Below are 16,024 nucleotides of genomic sequence, written 5' to 3'. Positions count from 1 at the left end.
CCGTTGTCGGGAGATTTAAAAAAAAAAAAAAACTAAACTATCTGAAAAGCTGTTTAATAAACGCCTAAAGGCATTGAACCAAAGTTGAGTGTTGGAATTTGTGGTACTCAAAATTTTGGCAGCAATATTTTTTCAAATTAGTTATTGAAATTAATTAATTAAATTATCTTGTGTTTTGGAATTTTGGTTGCATCATGAAAAGAATGGCACGCAAGCCTCTCAGAAAAAAAAAAAGTCAATGAAAATGAGCCAAAACTCATTATTTTGTAATATGTCTGGTATGATAACGCCGATATTTTGCAAAATTTCAAAGGCGCATTTACCTCCGTAAATATTGGTGGCATTCCAACTTTAGAAATTCCAATATGTCCGTTGAAACGTGTATGGGAGGTTTTGCTGTGAAAGAAGCAGAAAAGCACAAGCAGTGTTTGTCTGGCATGATGGCGCTTGAAACGCTGACATTTCCTCCTGTTTGGATTCCGACGTTGGCGGTTGTTCCTCCGCATGCGTGAGAACATATCATCTGGAAAAAAAAAAAAAAAAGAACAACTTGGCAGATGTGCCAGCTTGTTAGCAGTTTGTCAACATCTTTCTGTTACACTCAGTGGGACTGCGACGGGCCGTCGTTGGTGACAAGCAACACCTTCCGATGTTATTTTTAGCTTCCACCGGCATCAACGTGAGTAATGTGGCCTGCACTCCAATTTAAGAAAAGAAAAAAAAGGTGCATAATCTGCTGTGGAATGATCACGCAGCCAAGTTTGTATTTATTTTTTTTTTTTTTTGGGGGGGGGGGGGGGGGGGGGTCTTGAAATACTTAATAATCTTGAGTGCTGATTTTCAGCCCTCAAAGCACAATTTTTTTGAACAAGAACAGTTGAATAGTAAATGTACTTTTTAGGACAAAAACACATAATGCACATGCACACACTACTCAATACTACTACTACTAAATAGCGTGCAAATAGTTTTTAGTTTGTCAAATGTAAAATTGTTACACTGGTGATATTTATGTTATTTTGCTGTTAAAATCAACATTTTTGTTGCCTCGTCAAATTCTTTTCATCATATCCATTCCACTACGGAATGAAGTGTAGAGAGAAAAAAAATCTGGCGTAAGTGAACATTTTCAGCATGGAGGTCGAGGTGGCGCCAGTCGTCATCAAAGTGGATTTGTCGCCCGCCCTTTTGTGACGACTTAAAATCCACCTTAAGGCGCCGAGATTTCCTGCGTGCCGTCGAACATATTGCACGCTGACGGCAGCTCATATCTTTTATTACATGCGCCTTTCTCACACTTTAGATGTGTAAGTCAAATGAAGTGACAATGGGAAAATAGATTTTGTTTCATTTTTAGTTTTTTAAATGGAAACATTTTTCATAAATGAGGTAAAAGAAATAAATATATAGTCAATAATAGTTGTATTTTCTATAATTGAATTATAGTTCATGTTAAAATATTAAATACGTCTGAAATTATTTCACTGTCTTTTTCTTTTTGTTATTTACAATGAAATAATGATCGAGTTATTTATGGAAATATTTGTGAAAATGCCAAATGCATTTTTTTTTACATTTGCTGTAATTCATTAAAAAGTGAATGCACATGTCAAATTGTTTAATTTACTTTTATTTATTTTAATAATTAGCTCATTAATTTAAAAAAACTTTGTTAATCTGTATGAACACATTTTAGTATTGTTTGTTTTAGTCACACTAAATTAGCCAATTATTACATAAAATTAATACAAAAAAATGTCAAATGCACAGTAAATTATTTTTTGTACTCTTTTATTTCAATATTTACAATTTAATAAATAACCAATTATTTCATCAAATTAAATGCACAGCACATATATTTGTTTAAATAAATGTTTAATTGTATCACTCAAAATAAACTGATGAACCAATTATTGAATACTATTAATGACAGAAACATATGCACAAGTCTTGATGAAATTAAATAAATAATTCCCAAAGAGTGCTAAATTCTCCCCCCGCTTTTTCCCCCTCCAGGTTCCTGCCATCTCATTGGCCTACGAGACGGCGGAGAGCGACATTATGAAACGGCAGCCCAGGAACCCCAAAACGGACAAGCTGGTCAACGAGCGACTCATCAGCATGGCCTACGGGCAGATCGGTGCGTATGAGTGGCGGCTGCCAATCGAGAACGTAGCCGCATTAACTACAGCGCTGCTTTGTACGTTTTCAACACAGCGTTCTGTCCTCGAGGCCTTGTAGCACACATTCACAGTCAAAAGCTTCGTCAATGGCACATTGCTAAGTGCAGTGTGAAAAGGCTTCAACTCAAATTAACAAGAAAAGTTACAGAATATCCACGTTAACATTTTTTTTCTCACGAAAACTCCAAATGAAGATTTCATTTAATGGCATGTGGCAGCTAGCCGGCGAGTAAGCTAGCAGCTAGCTGCAAGAAACTGTAAAGCTTTGCGTGCCAACATCGTAATCGAAAAGACATGAAGATTTATTTGCCGTACAAAAAAATGGAGTAGGTTTGAATAATTTATGGAATTTAAAACAGCTTCGTAATGTCGTAGAATGGAATTTTCAAGTCGCAACAGCTAGAAAAACAAAACAAAACTCTTTCCTCATTTCAGTTTGTCGGTAAGCTTTATTTTCTAGATAAAAAAGTTTTATGTATTTATTTATTACGTAGTGTCGAGATGCGTTCGGGTCTTATGTTTACATGCCACGGTTTGATTTCTAGTTGATGTGATAAAGTCGCACATTTGTTTGCTTTCTTGCCGAAATCTGATTTAGGACTTAGTGACTTGTGTTTCCAACACACTTGCTTGGTGGAATTTGGTGACCTTGTTGCACAAAATGCTTAAAAGACTGCAAGTTAAAAGTATTTACTAAGTTAACAATTCCAATTTAAATACATAATCTCATATTAATTCACGGTTCATTTATTTTTATTTTAGCCCAAGTCTGACCCAAAACAATCCAAACATTTATGTATAATAAATATTTTTTTAAATTAATACTGATTCATTTATTGCTTTGGTTGTTAAAAATTCATCAGAACCTTGTACCTTGAGCATATTAAATTGCAATCTCAATATTGAGGGGGAAAAAAAATCACAATTGCTATTTTTCCAATCCTACTTAGGCATTTGGCTGTAACATAAAATGTTTAAAAAAAAAAGAGAGAAGCTCCAAGATATGTGGGAAAACTCCGTCTCCCTACGTCAACGTGAAGATGGATCAATGCCACACCTTCGATAAAATTCTTAACAAACAAACTTGGACGATCTTCTCTGTTGACATTTACCGCAAATTGAGCGTGGCCAATGTGAGCGTATCCCACTTCGTCTTGCTCACGTGTACCCCGGCCGGCTCCAGCCTCCTTTCCTCTGCACGGCTGCCTTTTATCTCTCCTCTGGCTTGATATACGGTCGATGGCGCCGGATGAGCAACAAAATCAAAGGCTGGCAACATTTCACAGGCTTCTTTAAATGGGTCAAAAGATGACAGGGCGCCACTGGACGGCGAACGGCTTGCCGCCAACGTCGAGTGACGCCAGGCAAACGATTCCGCCCAACGATATTCCGTCGCCTCTTCGAGCGCCGTTAAAGTCTGCAGACGTAAAAACATGGAAGATTAATAACGGGCCCGCCAGGAGTGGACTCTCCAGGAGGCTCTTAAAAAAACATGTCTGTCACGTTAACCTGGCTTGAAATTAAAAGCGGTTATTGGCTTTTTGCGGTCGCCTCCGGCCGTCCTACGATCACTTGTGATTATTCATTACAATAGTCACTCACACATGCCCAATGGGAAAGAATTGAAAAAAAAATGCCTTGAGGGGTAGAAGAAGAGTCAGCAATGTTGTATGTGATGACTCCGTGAATACGACACAATTGTGAATGAGAGCGACAAGAAGAAACGATAACAGATGATGTGGATGATGAGCAATGGATTCAAAGATATGACGAAATTAGCAAGCGTGTACAACTGGATACTTTGAACAACAATGTCGTATACGTAGCTCCGGGAAATACGGCACACATCCCGTCCGGTCACACTGCCGACAAGTGACAACATTTTGGATTCTAAGGTTCTAAATGGGTTGAGTGGAATCAGTTGATTGCATTCTGTTCATTTCAATTATTCCCCCTTTTTTCTTCAGTGCGACGCCTGCAGAAATCTGCTTTTTTTTTTTAAATGAGGCGAATTTGTATTTTGTGCTCACTCTCTCGCTGGCTGATGCTGGCGCCTGCTAAAGCGCCGGCGGTTTCCCCCTCAAATCACTTTGGTTAAGAGCATCTGCCAAATGATGACATGAAAATGCATCATTGCACACTTTAATGAGACTGACGAGGCGAGGATTGGCTCACTTCATTGGCTGCACCTACAAAAAAAACAAATAAAAAAAAACAACAACACTAAAATTCTGGTTTAAAATGGACAAAAATTCTCACTTTGGATGTTGTTGTGGACAACTACATTGCCAAACACAAAATATTACAAAAAAAAAAGATAATTATGTGGAATACATGTTTGAAATTTGTTTAGCATTATTTTTAAATAATATATTATTAGTGAATACATCAACTGAATGAACGAAATGGTATGGAAAAAAATATAAATCTGATGCCAAATGAAACAGTGCCATGAACTAAAAATTATTTTAAAATTCCCCAAAAATTGGCATTGAAATAAATACTAATACATTTATATTTTATAATTACATTTCTTTTTAAAATATTTTCTTTGTAAAATTAAAACACTTTTTGTCCGATTATTTTGTACATTTTACTATGGAAACAAACAACTCCGATTAGGTCTGTTTGTGCATCATCAGGAATGATTCAAGCTCTGGCCGGCTTTTTCACCTACTTGGTCATCTTGGCCGAGAATGGCTTCCTGCCAAAGACGCTTATCGGCATCCGCGTCGACTGGGACGACCGCATGGTCAATGACCTGGAGGACACTTATGGGCAGCAGTGGGTGAGGACTCCTCGCATCCACACAAACATACACGAACAGTATGCAACGGCATTAACGCTGCCGTCGGACCTTCTGCAGACGTACGAGCAGAGGAAGATTGTGGAGTTCACATGCCACACGGCCTTCTTCACCAGCATTGTGGTGGTGCAGTGGGCCGACCTCATCATCTGCAAGACCAGGAGGAACTCTCTCTTCCAACAGGGCATGAAGTGAGTTCAAAGGTCATGCTAAGATAGAAGTTCATTTAGGCAGTTTCAAGATGAAATTGCGTGAAAACATTTGTCTTAACGGGAAATTCCAAAAAAACAAACAAAAAAAAAAAGTATCTCGGAATTGAACAGGAAGTTGGCCATTTTATTTTGAAGCAGCCATTTTAACTCATTCACTACCAGCAGAGTAAAAAAAAAAAAAAAAGGTTTTTGACGTCTTTATCCGTCAATGGCAGTGAATGTGTTAAGGAGAACAGGAAGTTTCACTAACACCGTCGGGATGTTGCACAGGTGGTCATGACTTTAAAAAAATTCAAATGGCGGTCGTAGTTTTTTAGCAAAGTTAAATCCTTGGCGTATACCGACAGTCTTGTTAGAATAGAATGGATTCACTGATGTTATTTTGTGATTATCCGTTCACAGGAACCGGATCCTGATCTTTGGCCTTTTCATTGAGACGGCCCTGGCCGCGTTTCTCTCTTACTGCCCCGGAATGGACGTTGCCCTGCGCATGTACCCGCTCAGGTAGGCTCCCCGTTTGAACATAGATCCACCCTAGCCGAGATTTTGCCTTTAACCTCCATTATCCCGTCATTGTTGACTTTAAACGAAGCCATCTTGCTCGTTATCCTCTTTCGCCAGGACCGGCTGGTGGTTCTGCGCCTTCCCATACAGTCTTCTGATCTTCGTCTACGACGAAATTCGTAAATTAATTCTGCGGAGGAACCCCGGAGGTAAGTGCTGTTATTAGCGAGAGAGCGAGATTAAACGCTTTCCCGACCTCTTTGTCTTGTTCATAAACCGGCGGAAGAGTAAATTGCTTTGGACTCGCGTGTCGAGAGCCGCGAGTGGCAATTTTCCTGCGAGAGCGACTTCACAGCGTCTCTTGTCCCGAGTCACCCTTGTGATTTTGATCAGAATCATCTCGGCAAATAAACATACTGGCGTATCAAGAGATATTAGCAAGCAATCAGAAAGCCCTCTTGAAATTGCTTCGTTTTTGTTTGTTTGATTTTTTTTTTTAATTTTTTTTTTTTTTTTTTTTTTTTTTTTTTAATTCAGCCCCCGAAGCCAGCTTCACATAGCGACGTGAAATTTGCTAGGGATGTCTTATCAGGAGTCGGCACACAGTCTGATGAATGCAAGCCCGAAAACTGACATTTTGGTTTGAAGCAGTCATTTTTGGGTCATTTCATGGGATCCTTGTCTTATTTTCGAGCAATGTCTATCATGAGTAGTTTAGCGAGAATAAAGTCCTCTTATAGATTTTGTCCAATTCCTTCTATAATATTTAAAAAAAAAACGTTTGACTTGAGAACCTGAAATTTAACAGCAATGTCTATCATGAGTAGACCCACAAAAAAAGTTTCAAGCAGCAGTTATCGTGACTAAACCCACAAAAAATAATAATAAATAAATAAATCACAAGAAGCCAGGCCTCAAATGTCACAGCACATTTTTGTCCATTTCGAGGGTTCAGTCAAAGGCAAAAGTCCGAGATTTTGTCTAATTGCTGAATTAGGTGGAGGATGACAATGAAATTTGCCATAAAGAAACCCTCAAGTCTGCCGTTTTGGTCGCAATTTCAGAATTGAGAGGCTCAGTTTGGCTATTGGCGGGTGTCCTCTACAAACACGTTACTTTCTTTCATCTGATTGCAACTTAATTGGCGTTACGTATACTGGAAAGATTGGAGACGCTAAATTGCGAACGCCTTGAGTTTTCGTCATTCTTTGGCGGCGAGCATGGTGGCGGAGTTTAACTCGGCACAGAACACCAAAGTACATCTCCACAGGGTTCCTACATGGCGTTAATTTGTGCGTGTTTATCAAGTTGAAATTCTCAAGCTCACACGTCCTGTGTCGATTTGTCTGGAATCAAAAGCGCGAGACAAACGGTAATCAATTCAAATGCTGCGGCAGCCGCGGTGTTGCATGCTGGGAGGATTATTCAGCACTCAGACACGTTCGTTGCTGGCGTTGGGCCGGCCGAGGGTGTCCTCATGAATAAAACACGAGCTTCATAATAACTCTCGAGTGACAATATTCGAGGCAATATCAATACAAAGTGAAAATGCCGGCTATCCAAGTTGCAAGCGGAAAAAATGCAAATAACACAATTTGCATCGCGATAAAAGTAAAAAGACTGAACGGACGAGCCAGCTGATGCCGTGGCTGACAAGCGCTTTTCACACCGTAAATATAAAAATAGCTTGTTTCCCGTGTCACTAATAATCATTTACGAGACCCTTTGGAGTCGTCGTTAACTGCGCCCGATTCAAAACTGATCTAAGCTGTTTTAAAGCAAAGTTACAACTTCGGGGGGCGGGGGGGTTCAAAATTGTTTTGTAAAATTACAAGATAATCCCCGGAAGGCCCATGTCGTTAGCTAGCTCCAACCATGCTGAGGAAACTTTGACAGTGTGTTTACTACTGGTGAAAATTGACATCCAAAATGAGCTCTTTTATTTTTTTATTTATTTTTACCTCTAAATTCAGCCCCCAGAGCCATTTTCCATCAGCTAATTAAAATTTGGAAGGCATATTAGCCATCAGCAGAAGCCCAAAAAAGTTGCAAGAAGCCATGCTTAAAAAGACACTGGAATTCTGCCATTTTGACACCGACCGATATTTCAGAATCCAAGGCTCCATCAAGGACTACTGGAGATTTTTTTTTCCAATTCTGTACAAATTTGACAGATGGGTGATGCTTTTGGTGGCATTTCCCTTGCCTACCTGGAATTTGGTAGACAAAAAAAACAAAAAAAAAACGAGCTGGGCAGTCGGTCCCGGAGGGGTGACTCGTCTATGCAAGGCCGGAGGTGGATCTTAGACCGGCCCACTAATTGGCCCAAAAGTTCATCTCAACCTACAGTTGGCAGAACGAGGTCAGGGGGCGACAATTTTTATGAATAAGGCCGGAGGGTCAAGGTCGGTACCCAGGTTGCGGCCGGACGGCAGGGGACTGACCGGCAAGGAAGGGTCAAGTGCCCAGCTCTGCAAAAAAGTCTCAAGAAAGCATGTGCGACAAGATAGGAAGTCTGCCATTTTGGTGCACAGCGGCCATTTTAAGATTATTGGGTGCTTTTGAGTTAAATAGCTCGCCATAAGGCGCAAAATTTCGGTTATCTCAGCTCCACAAAGCGAACCAAACCACGCGTTGATCTCCGCTAGCGGCTTCGATGTCATCTGATTGTTATTGCGGGGAGAAAAGAGAAAAAAAAAAAAAGAAGAAAATCCTACAATGACTTGACCGACGCTTGCCTGCCGGTCGTGTTTACATACTAATCCAGCCCCGCCGCAGGAAACAGATTACGCTTGTCAACAGCACGAGGAGCAAAATAACGAGAGAGGAAATTACGCGGCGCCCGATGAAGAGTTACGAAGACGGTCGACAATGGATCAAAATTTGCCGGGCTGATGACGGCACGGGTCACAATAACAATTGATGGTGACAGTTAATCTTCTGTGTTAATGCGCGTGTCACAGCCGGCTGGTCGGCGCGTCTGGAGAGTTACGAGCCGATTCATTTGCAGAAACAAAAAGCGCCGTCAGTGAATACCAAAAAGGATATGAAGGCTTTTTTTTCTTTTTTCTTTCTGCTTTTGTTTTGACGGCCCTGCCGCCGCCTCTGTTTCTTGTCTTGCAGGCTGGGTGGAGCAGGAGACGTATTATTAACATTCACGAGACGTCAGCGTCAAAGCCAAAGAGTGTGTGTGAGCGTGTGTGAGTGAGTGAGTGAGAGTGTGTTTGTCTGTCTGTAGCAATATTTGCAAGGATCAGATGACAAATATGTTTAGCCTGAAATGATCAGATGCTAATGTTTGCAGCTGAATATACGCTTTTGATGTTTGTGGGAAAATAAAAAGGGAATTCACAGTGACACATACATGAGGATGCAGCAATGTATTGTGGTTTGTTTGGCTGGGAACTGGTGGCCAAATAAAAGAAATTACACATAATCTGGTTCATTCTTTATGAAGTATTTAAGTATGAATATGCATTGTTTTATTCAGTGGGCTTTATGAAATGGAGAAATAAGTTCTTGAGAAAAGGATTGTTGAATATATTTTTCAAGCAAAATGATTTATATATATAAATCTTCAACCCTCTATTCTGCCTTCCACCCTTCCTGACTCCTTTCCTCTATCTCAGCATTCTTCCTTCCTTGTTTTCCTTCAATTCTTCCTGACCTACATTATCGTCCCTTCCAACATCATTTCGTCCTTTCCAATATCATTGTTTTATTCCTTCTTTCCTTTGATTTTTCTACTTCAGTGGGTTGGGGACAACAAATGAAAAGAGTGGAATGTAGAACACTTTTGGACCACACTGAAGAGAAAATTTATTTTGATCCTGTGTGAATTAAGTATTTTCAGAGGCATTCTTTTGTAATCTTGCTTTTTTTGTTGTATTTTGTATTCATGTCATTTAACATTAAAATAATATATGTTAATACCATTATTATTATCATAAATATAAAATATCATTAAACGAAAATTTAATGTATCTGCTGTGTAACACTATAACTTGTACTTTATGTTTTTAACTTTGTTTTAGAACAAAGGGGATAAATTACATTCTTATTATTATTATTATTATTATGTTCCCGTTTTTTCTGCTAAAAAAGCGCCTAAAAACGTTTCACCAGTCGCACGCAACAACGACAATCACAACAATCACACGTCACTTCCTACACAACTACGTAATTTCCGCCCACTGTACCTCAAACATGGCGCTCGTACTAAGGTCAGTATATTTGCATTTCACAATTGTCTGGCTCGGGAGAGATTTATTGTGGTTTTCTAACGGCATTCAAATGACGAAGAGACGTATTATCAGCACAGTGTCGTTTTATTGGGGTAGAAACCTTCTAACGCGTTTGACGTATTTTACATGGGAAAAATTACCGCGACAAATGGTTAGCCAGCTTGCTAACGCTAACGACGTTAGCGCTTGACCAAAGTGCGGATTGTAACTTCTAGAAGTACAGACAAGGTTTTTGTCTAAATGGTTTGGGTGTTTTATGCGGCCCTTTGTTGCTAATTGAGTTTATTGTTTGTTTAAACGTCACATCATTGTTTATTTCGGAGTAATTCGTCCTTGAGTGAACACACACCGAGCTAGCCTCGCCTGCCAACGGCCACTTTGACATCATTCACCTTTACTTTAATAAACACGGCCGTCGCTCAGAGGTAAGAGTGCGTCGTCCTGAAAGGAATGAAGCATGGAAGACGAGGATGAAGGATGTAAACAAGGACGTAGGGAAGGAGGAAAAATATGGCTGGAAAGTAGGAAGGAAACAATATATGGACGGTGTTATGAAAGGAAAAGATTATCTTGGATGGGTGGGAAGGATACCAGAATTGTACCCAAAGGAATGGTGGATGGAAGGGGACAGAGCTGCATGAATAACCAAGGGAGTCTGTTAAGACTTAGAAAGCAAGGATGTATGACAAGAAGGATTTAAGGAAGGAAGCAATTGTTCCTTTTATCTGTTGTTTGATTTTCCACTACACCTGTCTTTATAAAGCACAAAATAACAATGATAAAACAGAACACTTCACATGAAACATTGATGTTAGTAAAGCCTTGCTATACCCCACCGGTTAACGTCTCTTACACGTAACAAGTAATTGAAACATTTAAAATAAACATTGTAGACCTAGTATAGCTCCTTGTGGAGCATCGCCTCTATCATGTTGCTATTCTGCTGAGTGTTGCCTGGATTGTGCGCTTTGAGGTTTGTCTCCAAATGTACATTATAAATGAAAGCTAGTATTGTTAGACCGACGGAAAAGGTCTGAAGAAGCCATGCCCAAAAAGAGACAGTAATCCCCCATTCTGGTTAAAAGCAGACATTTTAGGCTTATGTTGCCCGTTTCCTGGCGTCCTTCTGTTCTCAAGGCCAGTTTCGCCTGTCAACATGAAACTGAATAGCCATGTCTATCATAAGTGCCCCCACCAAAAGCCTCAAGATGCCAAAGAGACAGGAAGTCGGCCATTTTTGTTCCAAGCGAGCCACTGACAGTGTTGTAACACTTGTGTCTTGTTTGTAGGACGTTGGCACGTCGGGGGTTGTGTGTCTCCAGGCCGCAGTGCAGTGTCCTCTACGTCAGGCAGTACGTCCGCTCTTAAGCAAATTAATGCGTGTTGTCCAATAATTTGCAGGAATGTCTTAAATGTCTATTCTGGTTTCAGTGCTGCTCCAATGGGAACCACCGCCAAAGAGGAGATGAACAAGTTTTGGGCCAAAAATACCAGATTGAACCGACCCATGTCGCCTCACATCACCGTTTACAAGTATGTAGTATGCACGATGCAGCGTCAAGATTTTTCCCGTAAATAATGAGTTTGCATTAACATAACATAATTTATAGCATTGTCAGTGTTGAATTATTTTATGGCGAATGTGTATATTCAGTTGAATTTTGTAATTCTGTGTCTTTATTTCATTTATAGGTTTATCTGTTAACTGTTGTCATTTTTATTTATTTAATGACTGCTCTAAAATGACATTAGCTTTTGTAAATGAATTACTTTTCTAGCTGTTCCTCGAAAAAATGACTTTCGTCCTAGAAAATTGGACTTGCTAGAAATGCAACTAAGAATTTAGATTTGATATATAATGCAGACAACAGTGTTAGAAGATTCATTCTGCTCTGAGGGCAAAAAATAGGAATTGATATTCGCTTTTCCACCCCTTCTAATGGCCACTAATATTCAATTCATGGTATTTTCTTTTGTTTTTGAACAAACAGTGTTTTTAAAGTGCTACTATCTAACTGGTAGATTAGCTTTGTGCTAAGGTGTTATTAATGATTTATTTATTTTTCTTTTTTTTTGTTCCAGATGGTCCGTCCCCATGATGATGTCCATCACACACAGAGGAACCGGAGTTGGCCTCAGTGGAGGTAGCGCATCTTATTTGTTGCATTCTGCTCTTGTGTCCTTGCTTAAATGATGTCAAAACAATTTTTGAATTGACCTAACAAAAAAAAAGTAAACCCATTAAGCGTCTCACAGCTGTCTCAGCTATTGATCGCCGCTGCAAATGTGGTCAAAATAAAACATCTTGGACATGTTTGCATGCGAAAACGAAGTCACCGACTGAAACGGCGTGGCGTCGCGCATCAGTGGCAGCAGCAGTGTTGATCTCTGCCCGAGCTGGATTCCTTTTGATTTGCATGCTGATGGATTCTTAAAAAGGTCACCAAGCGCATCTGCCAATGGAGAGACAAATTCACTCTGCGAGCGCTCGGCTGGCCGTCAAAGCGCAAACGCACACAAAACACTCTTTGACGAAAGCATCTGAAGACATCAGCTTAGTCCACATTGTCAACGTCACACTCGCAGCTAATCATTGTGGGACATATTTTTGTAACAAAGGCCATTTCCCATTGATCGGCAAAGATTTGCCAGGGTAGCGAATGTTGACTTATTTATTTATTTTATATCAGGGTACCTTCCTGGTCGCAAATGTTTGCAAAGAAGCCTTAATTATGCCTAATTTGCCTTAGCCTTATTTTTCTAGAAAAAAGACGTCAGACCGTCAAGTGATGACTTTTTCCTCATTCGACTCTTACTTTAATTTCATCCATATGGGGTACTCTTAGATCTTATGATACACAAAAATAATACTACGTAAAAATATAATCTGATAATAAATTCATAGATAATTTAAACATTTTTTTCCCCCTCATGCATATATAATCTTGTAATCAGAATTTTTTCTTAAAAAAACTTTAATCTCACCTCTGTCCTCCCAAAAGATATAAGCATGATCTTTTATTGTATTTATTTTTTAATAGGACTAATCTAAAAAGAAGTATCTCTTTCCACCAACTTTAAATTTGTAACACGCCTCCATCGAACAAAAAAAGAGAAAAAGCCATTTGAAATATTTTTTTCCTGCATGGATGTCGCGAAGCAGAATGTCGCAGCGTGACGTGTATTGATTTGCGGCTCATTTTCCTCCTTCACAACTTGTTTATATGCCACTTGATCGTATTGAGATCAATAAAGCGTCTGTATAATTCGTCCTCACAGCCATTTCCGCCTTCGCCGTGGCCGCTCTGCTGCTGCCCGGCAGTTACCCGCACTACCTGGATCTCATCCACTCGCTCTCCGTCGGCCCTTTCCTCATCGGCCTGGCCAAGGTGGGCATCGCCTTCCCCGTGTCCTACCACACCTTCAACGGAATCCGCCATTTGGTAAGAAACATTGTGCAACACATGCAGTCAGTTTTCAAAATGGATTCAGTTGATTTATTCCCTTGAATATTTTACACACAACGCTCCATCTTGGCAGAATGACAAAATCTGCGAAATTTTGGCGTATTTTTAAAACATTGAAATGAATCGCAAATGTCAAGTGATTCGACAAATCGTTGCTATGTTTAATTACAGACTTATTCTAAACTGGGTTCATTTAAATTTATTCTCTGAAATTTTACCAATTTTTCATCCTGACAAAGTCACAAACAGCTTTTAAAAGGGAAAAAAAAGTTGTTGTTTTTTTTCTGCTGGAATTGGGTAATTATGTACTTTTCCTTCTAAAAGCCAGTGTTGGCAAATAACCTTCAGGCTTCTACTTGAAAGAAAAGAAAAAGTGGAAGCAAAAGCCGACTGGAATTATTTTTTCCTTATAATGTGCCACTTGAATGCTGACTCACAGAACACAAGTTTGAATGTGATTGGCTCACTCTGAAGTTATGAGAGGGTGTGTAGACTTGTGCAACCACTGTTTCTATCGTTGAAAAAAAATATTCACTCAAGTATTATAGATTAATATTGTTCACATTTTTGCACATCATAAAAACCTAAAATGTTAGAAGGGCTCCGTAGCATTTATTATTTTTTTTCATTCATAATTTTTTAACCTCTTTGTGCTGCCCGACACCAAATGGTTGCTGACCACTCCACTCGAGTTGACTTCATTAGCTACAATCCCAATGAGATGCATAACCAAAGCAAAAAAAAAAAAGAAAAAAAAGCTCAGTTTTGATTGACGCTCTCGGTAAATAAGCTTATCATATTTGGCTACATAAACAGTAAACATGCTTCGCCGAGCTGTGTTATTTTTCCATACACTCGCGGATATCTCTTGAATAAAGAAAAAGGCAGACACTTTGATAAATTGCGCTCGTGCTCTTCTGACGCACCCAAAGCTTGAATGGGGCTCCGAGTGTTTTTCTGAAATTACTGCTAAAATGCTCCGCCATTTACCAACACTGCAGAGTGCTCATACAAGGCGGATAAAGCCTCATTTCAATAAAAGCATCCGCATTGGTGCGAATTGGGGATATTCCTAATTTGCAGGGTTTTTTTTTGGTTTTTTTTAACCAGGCAGTTTTATTATCTTTTGTGTGTGTCTCTCTTTCCTGTGAGTACTTCAGTATGTGCAAGCCAGTATTTTTCACGTGTATTCTATATTTGTCATATTCCATATTTTAATCATTCTATTTCGGAGTTCAAACAAAATCTGGTCGATTTGTTTGCAGTTTTCAAACAATTTTACTTTATAGGAGATTATGGAAAAATAGAACAAATAGTTGTCTTGAAAACCATTAACAGGCAATATTTTGGCCCAAAAAGAAAGAAAAGGCCTTGCGACAAAGGCGTGAATTGAAGGTGGCATAAACAAGTATGTTCGATTTTTATTCATTTATTTATTTTGAAATAATGCCTAAGACCGGAACGATAAGTACTGCACGGCCTTAAAATGCAATCAGAAATGTTCTCAATAAGTTAATTTCTAATTCTCATTTAAAAAGTGTAAAAATGAAAAATTCCCCAACAATTAAAATGAAATTGTCAAAAAAATATGATGGGATTTTCATGACTTCTTTTTTCCTAACTTTCATCAACTTCCACAGAAATAATAATTCTTTGCAATTTCTGCGAAAATAAATGAGTCTTTGTGACCCAAAAATTTAACGTCATAAAATGAGCCGTCAAACTTCATGGCTGACATTTGTCGCTTTGGATCACCCACCTCGGGTCAAACTTTTCCAACGTGGGCACTATTCCAGCTGGTTGTTGAGGAGCCCTCCCTACAAGTTGTTAATCGGGGGGGAAAAAAAATTAAAACGCTTAATTTCACTTCCTATCTTTCTTCTCTTTTCAACTTCTTCTCTTGACATGCACTGTGTGGCGGTGTCCAGGTGGAAAAAAAAAAGACAAAGAAAAAGCAAAATGTGATTTCAAGTGCACACGTTTTATTTTCCAGAACTTGTTTGTTGGACTCTAGCTTCTGTTCTGTTGTTGTTGTTATTTCCATGCTCATCTCTTCTCTTCTTTTTTTTTTCTCTCCACCCCCCCACTGTCACTCTTCCTCTTTTCCCTATCACCCCCTCCACAAAAAAAAAAATGTAAGTGGTGGGATCTCGGCAAAGGCTTCAAAATTCCCGAGGTGTACCGCAGCGGCTACACTGTGATTGGCCTGTCCATCATCACTGCCATCGCCACTGCCACGCTTCTCTGAGCTCACTCCGCCCAGGCCAAGTGCATTGTGGGGAATTTCGCTCTTGTGTATATGTTCTGAAGTCTTGCAAAAAAAATAAAGAATACTATGTATATATGATGTGTGTAAAAAGAAAATGTATTGTCACTCTTTTACACCACAAAATGGAACCATGGGACTTTTATTTTTCTGTGTGTATATCAGAAGTCTGGTTTTGACCTTGCGTCATATTTCGGCCACTTTTGACACATGGGCCTGAATTCGCTTCTGATTCACGACAGGACAAATGTTTTTCAGTGTGTCCTCAGTCTGATGGAAATTGATGCGCTGTTAACGTCCTCTTCTGTTCCAAAAGATTTAGCCTGTTGCACTTACTCTCAC

The 16,024-nt window shown here is 39.4% G+C and overlaps 2 protein-coding genes across 4 annotated transcripts in view; both read left to right on the top strand.

The window, feature by feature from the left end:
- Window positions 1-9,141, top strand: part of atp1a2a (ATPase Na+/K+ transporting subunit alpha 2a) — a 37,793-nt gene extending 28,652 nt beyond the window's left edge. For both annotated transcript variants that reach the window (XM_088311044.1, XM_088311043.1), the window contains 6 exons: window positions 2,017-2,140; window positions 4,826-4,971; window positions 5,050-5,180; window positions 5,604-5,705; window positions 5,823-5,914; window positions 8,829-9,141. In XM_088311044.1, coding sequence (XP_088167170.1) covers window positions 2,017-2,140; window positions 4,826-4,971; window positions 5,050-5,180; window positions 5,604-5,705; window positions 5,823-5,914; window positions 8,829-8,857 — 624 coding nt within the window. In that variant the 3' untranslated portion in view covers window positions 8,858-9,141. The remainder of the gene's footprint in view (window positions 1-2,016; window positions 2,141-4,825; window positions 4,972-5,049; window positions 5,181-5,603; window positions 5,706-5,822; window positions 5,915-8,828) is intronic.
- Window positions 9,142-9,849: 708 nt separating this feature from the next.
- Window positions 9,850-15,758, top strand: sdhc (succinate dehydrogenase complex, subunit C, integral membrane protein). Of its 2 annotated transcripts, none has more exons than XM_088311295.1 (6): window positions 9,850-9,928; window positions 11,239-11,301; window positions 11,381-11,482; window positions 12,032-12,093; window positions 13,229-13,392; window positions 15,557-15,758. In XM_088311295.1, exons 1-6 carry the CDS (start codon window positions 9,912-9,914, stop codon window positions 15,662-15,664), a joined length of 516 nt encoding a protein of 171 aa, XP_088167421.1. In that variant the 5' UTR covers window positions 9,850-9,911; the 3' UTR covers window positions 15,665-15,758. The 2 variants fall into 2 exon arrangements, with proteins under 2 accessions (XP_088167421.1, XP_088167422.1); XM_088311296.1 differs by lacking the exon at window positions 9,850-9,928 and adding an exon at window positions 9,962-10,374.
- The last annotated feature ends 266 nt before the right edge of the window (window positions 15,759-16,024 follow it).

This window comes from Idiotropiscis lumnitzeri, chromosome 12 (genome assembly GCF_059441095.1).
Source record: "Idiotropiscis lumnitzeri isolate Australia: NSW breed Sydney's pygmy pipehorse chromosome 12, RoL_Ilum_1.0, whole genome shotgun sequence".
NCBI lineage: Eukaryota > Metazoa > Chordata > Actinopteri > Syngnathiformes > Syngnathidae > Idiotropiscis > Idiotropiscis lumnitzeri.
Note: the sequence above shows the minus strand (reverse complement) of the source record. Positions and strands in the feature narration are given on the sequence as shown.

Bases quoted from the DNA above. Each gene is read 5' to 3' on its own strand.
- sdhc (XM_088311295.1), top strand. The intron at 11,302-11,380 runs GTACGTCCGCTC...TTCTGGTTTCAG, and splicing joins AGTGTCCTCTACGTCAGGCA to TGCTGCTCCAATGGGAACCA. The intron at 13,393-15,556 runs GTAAGAAACATT...AAAAAATGTAAG, and splicing joins TCAACGGAATCCGCCATTTG to TGGTGGGATCTCGGCAAAGG.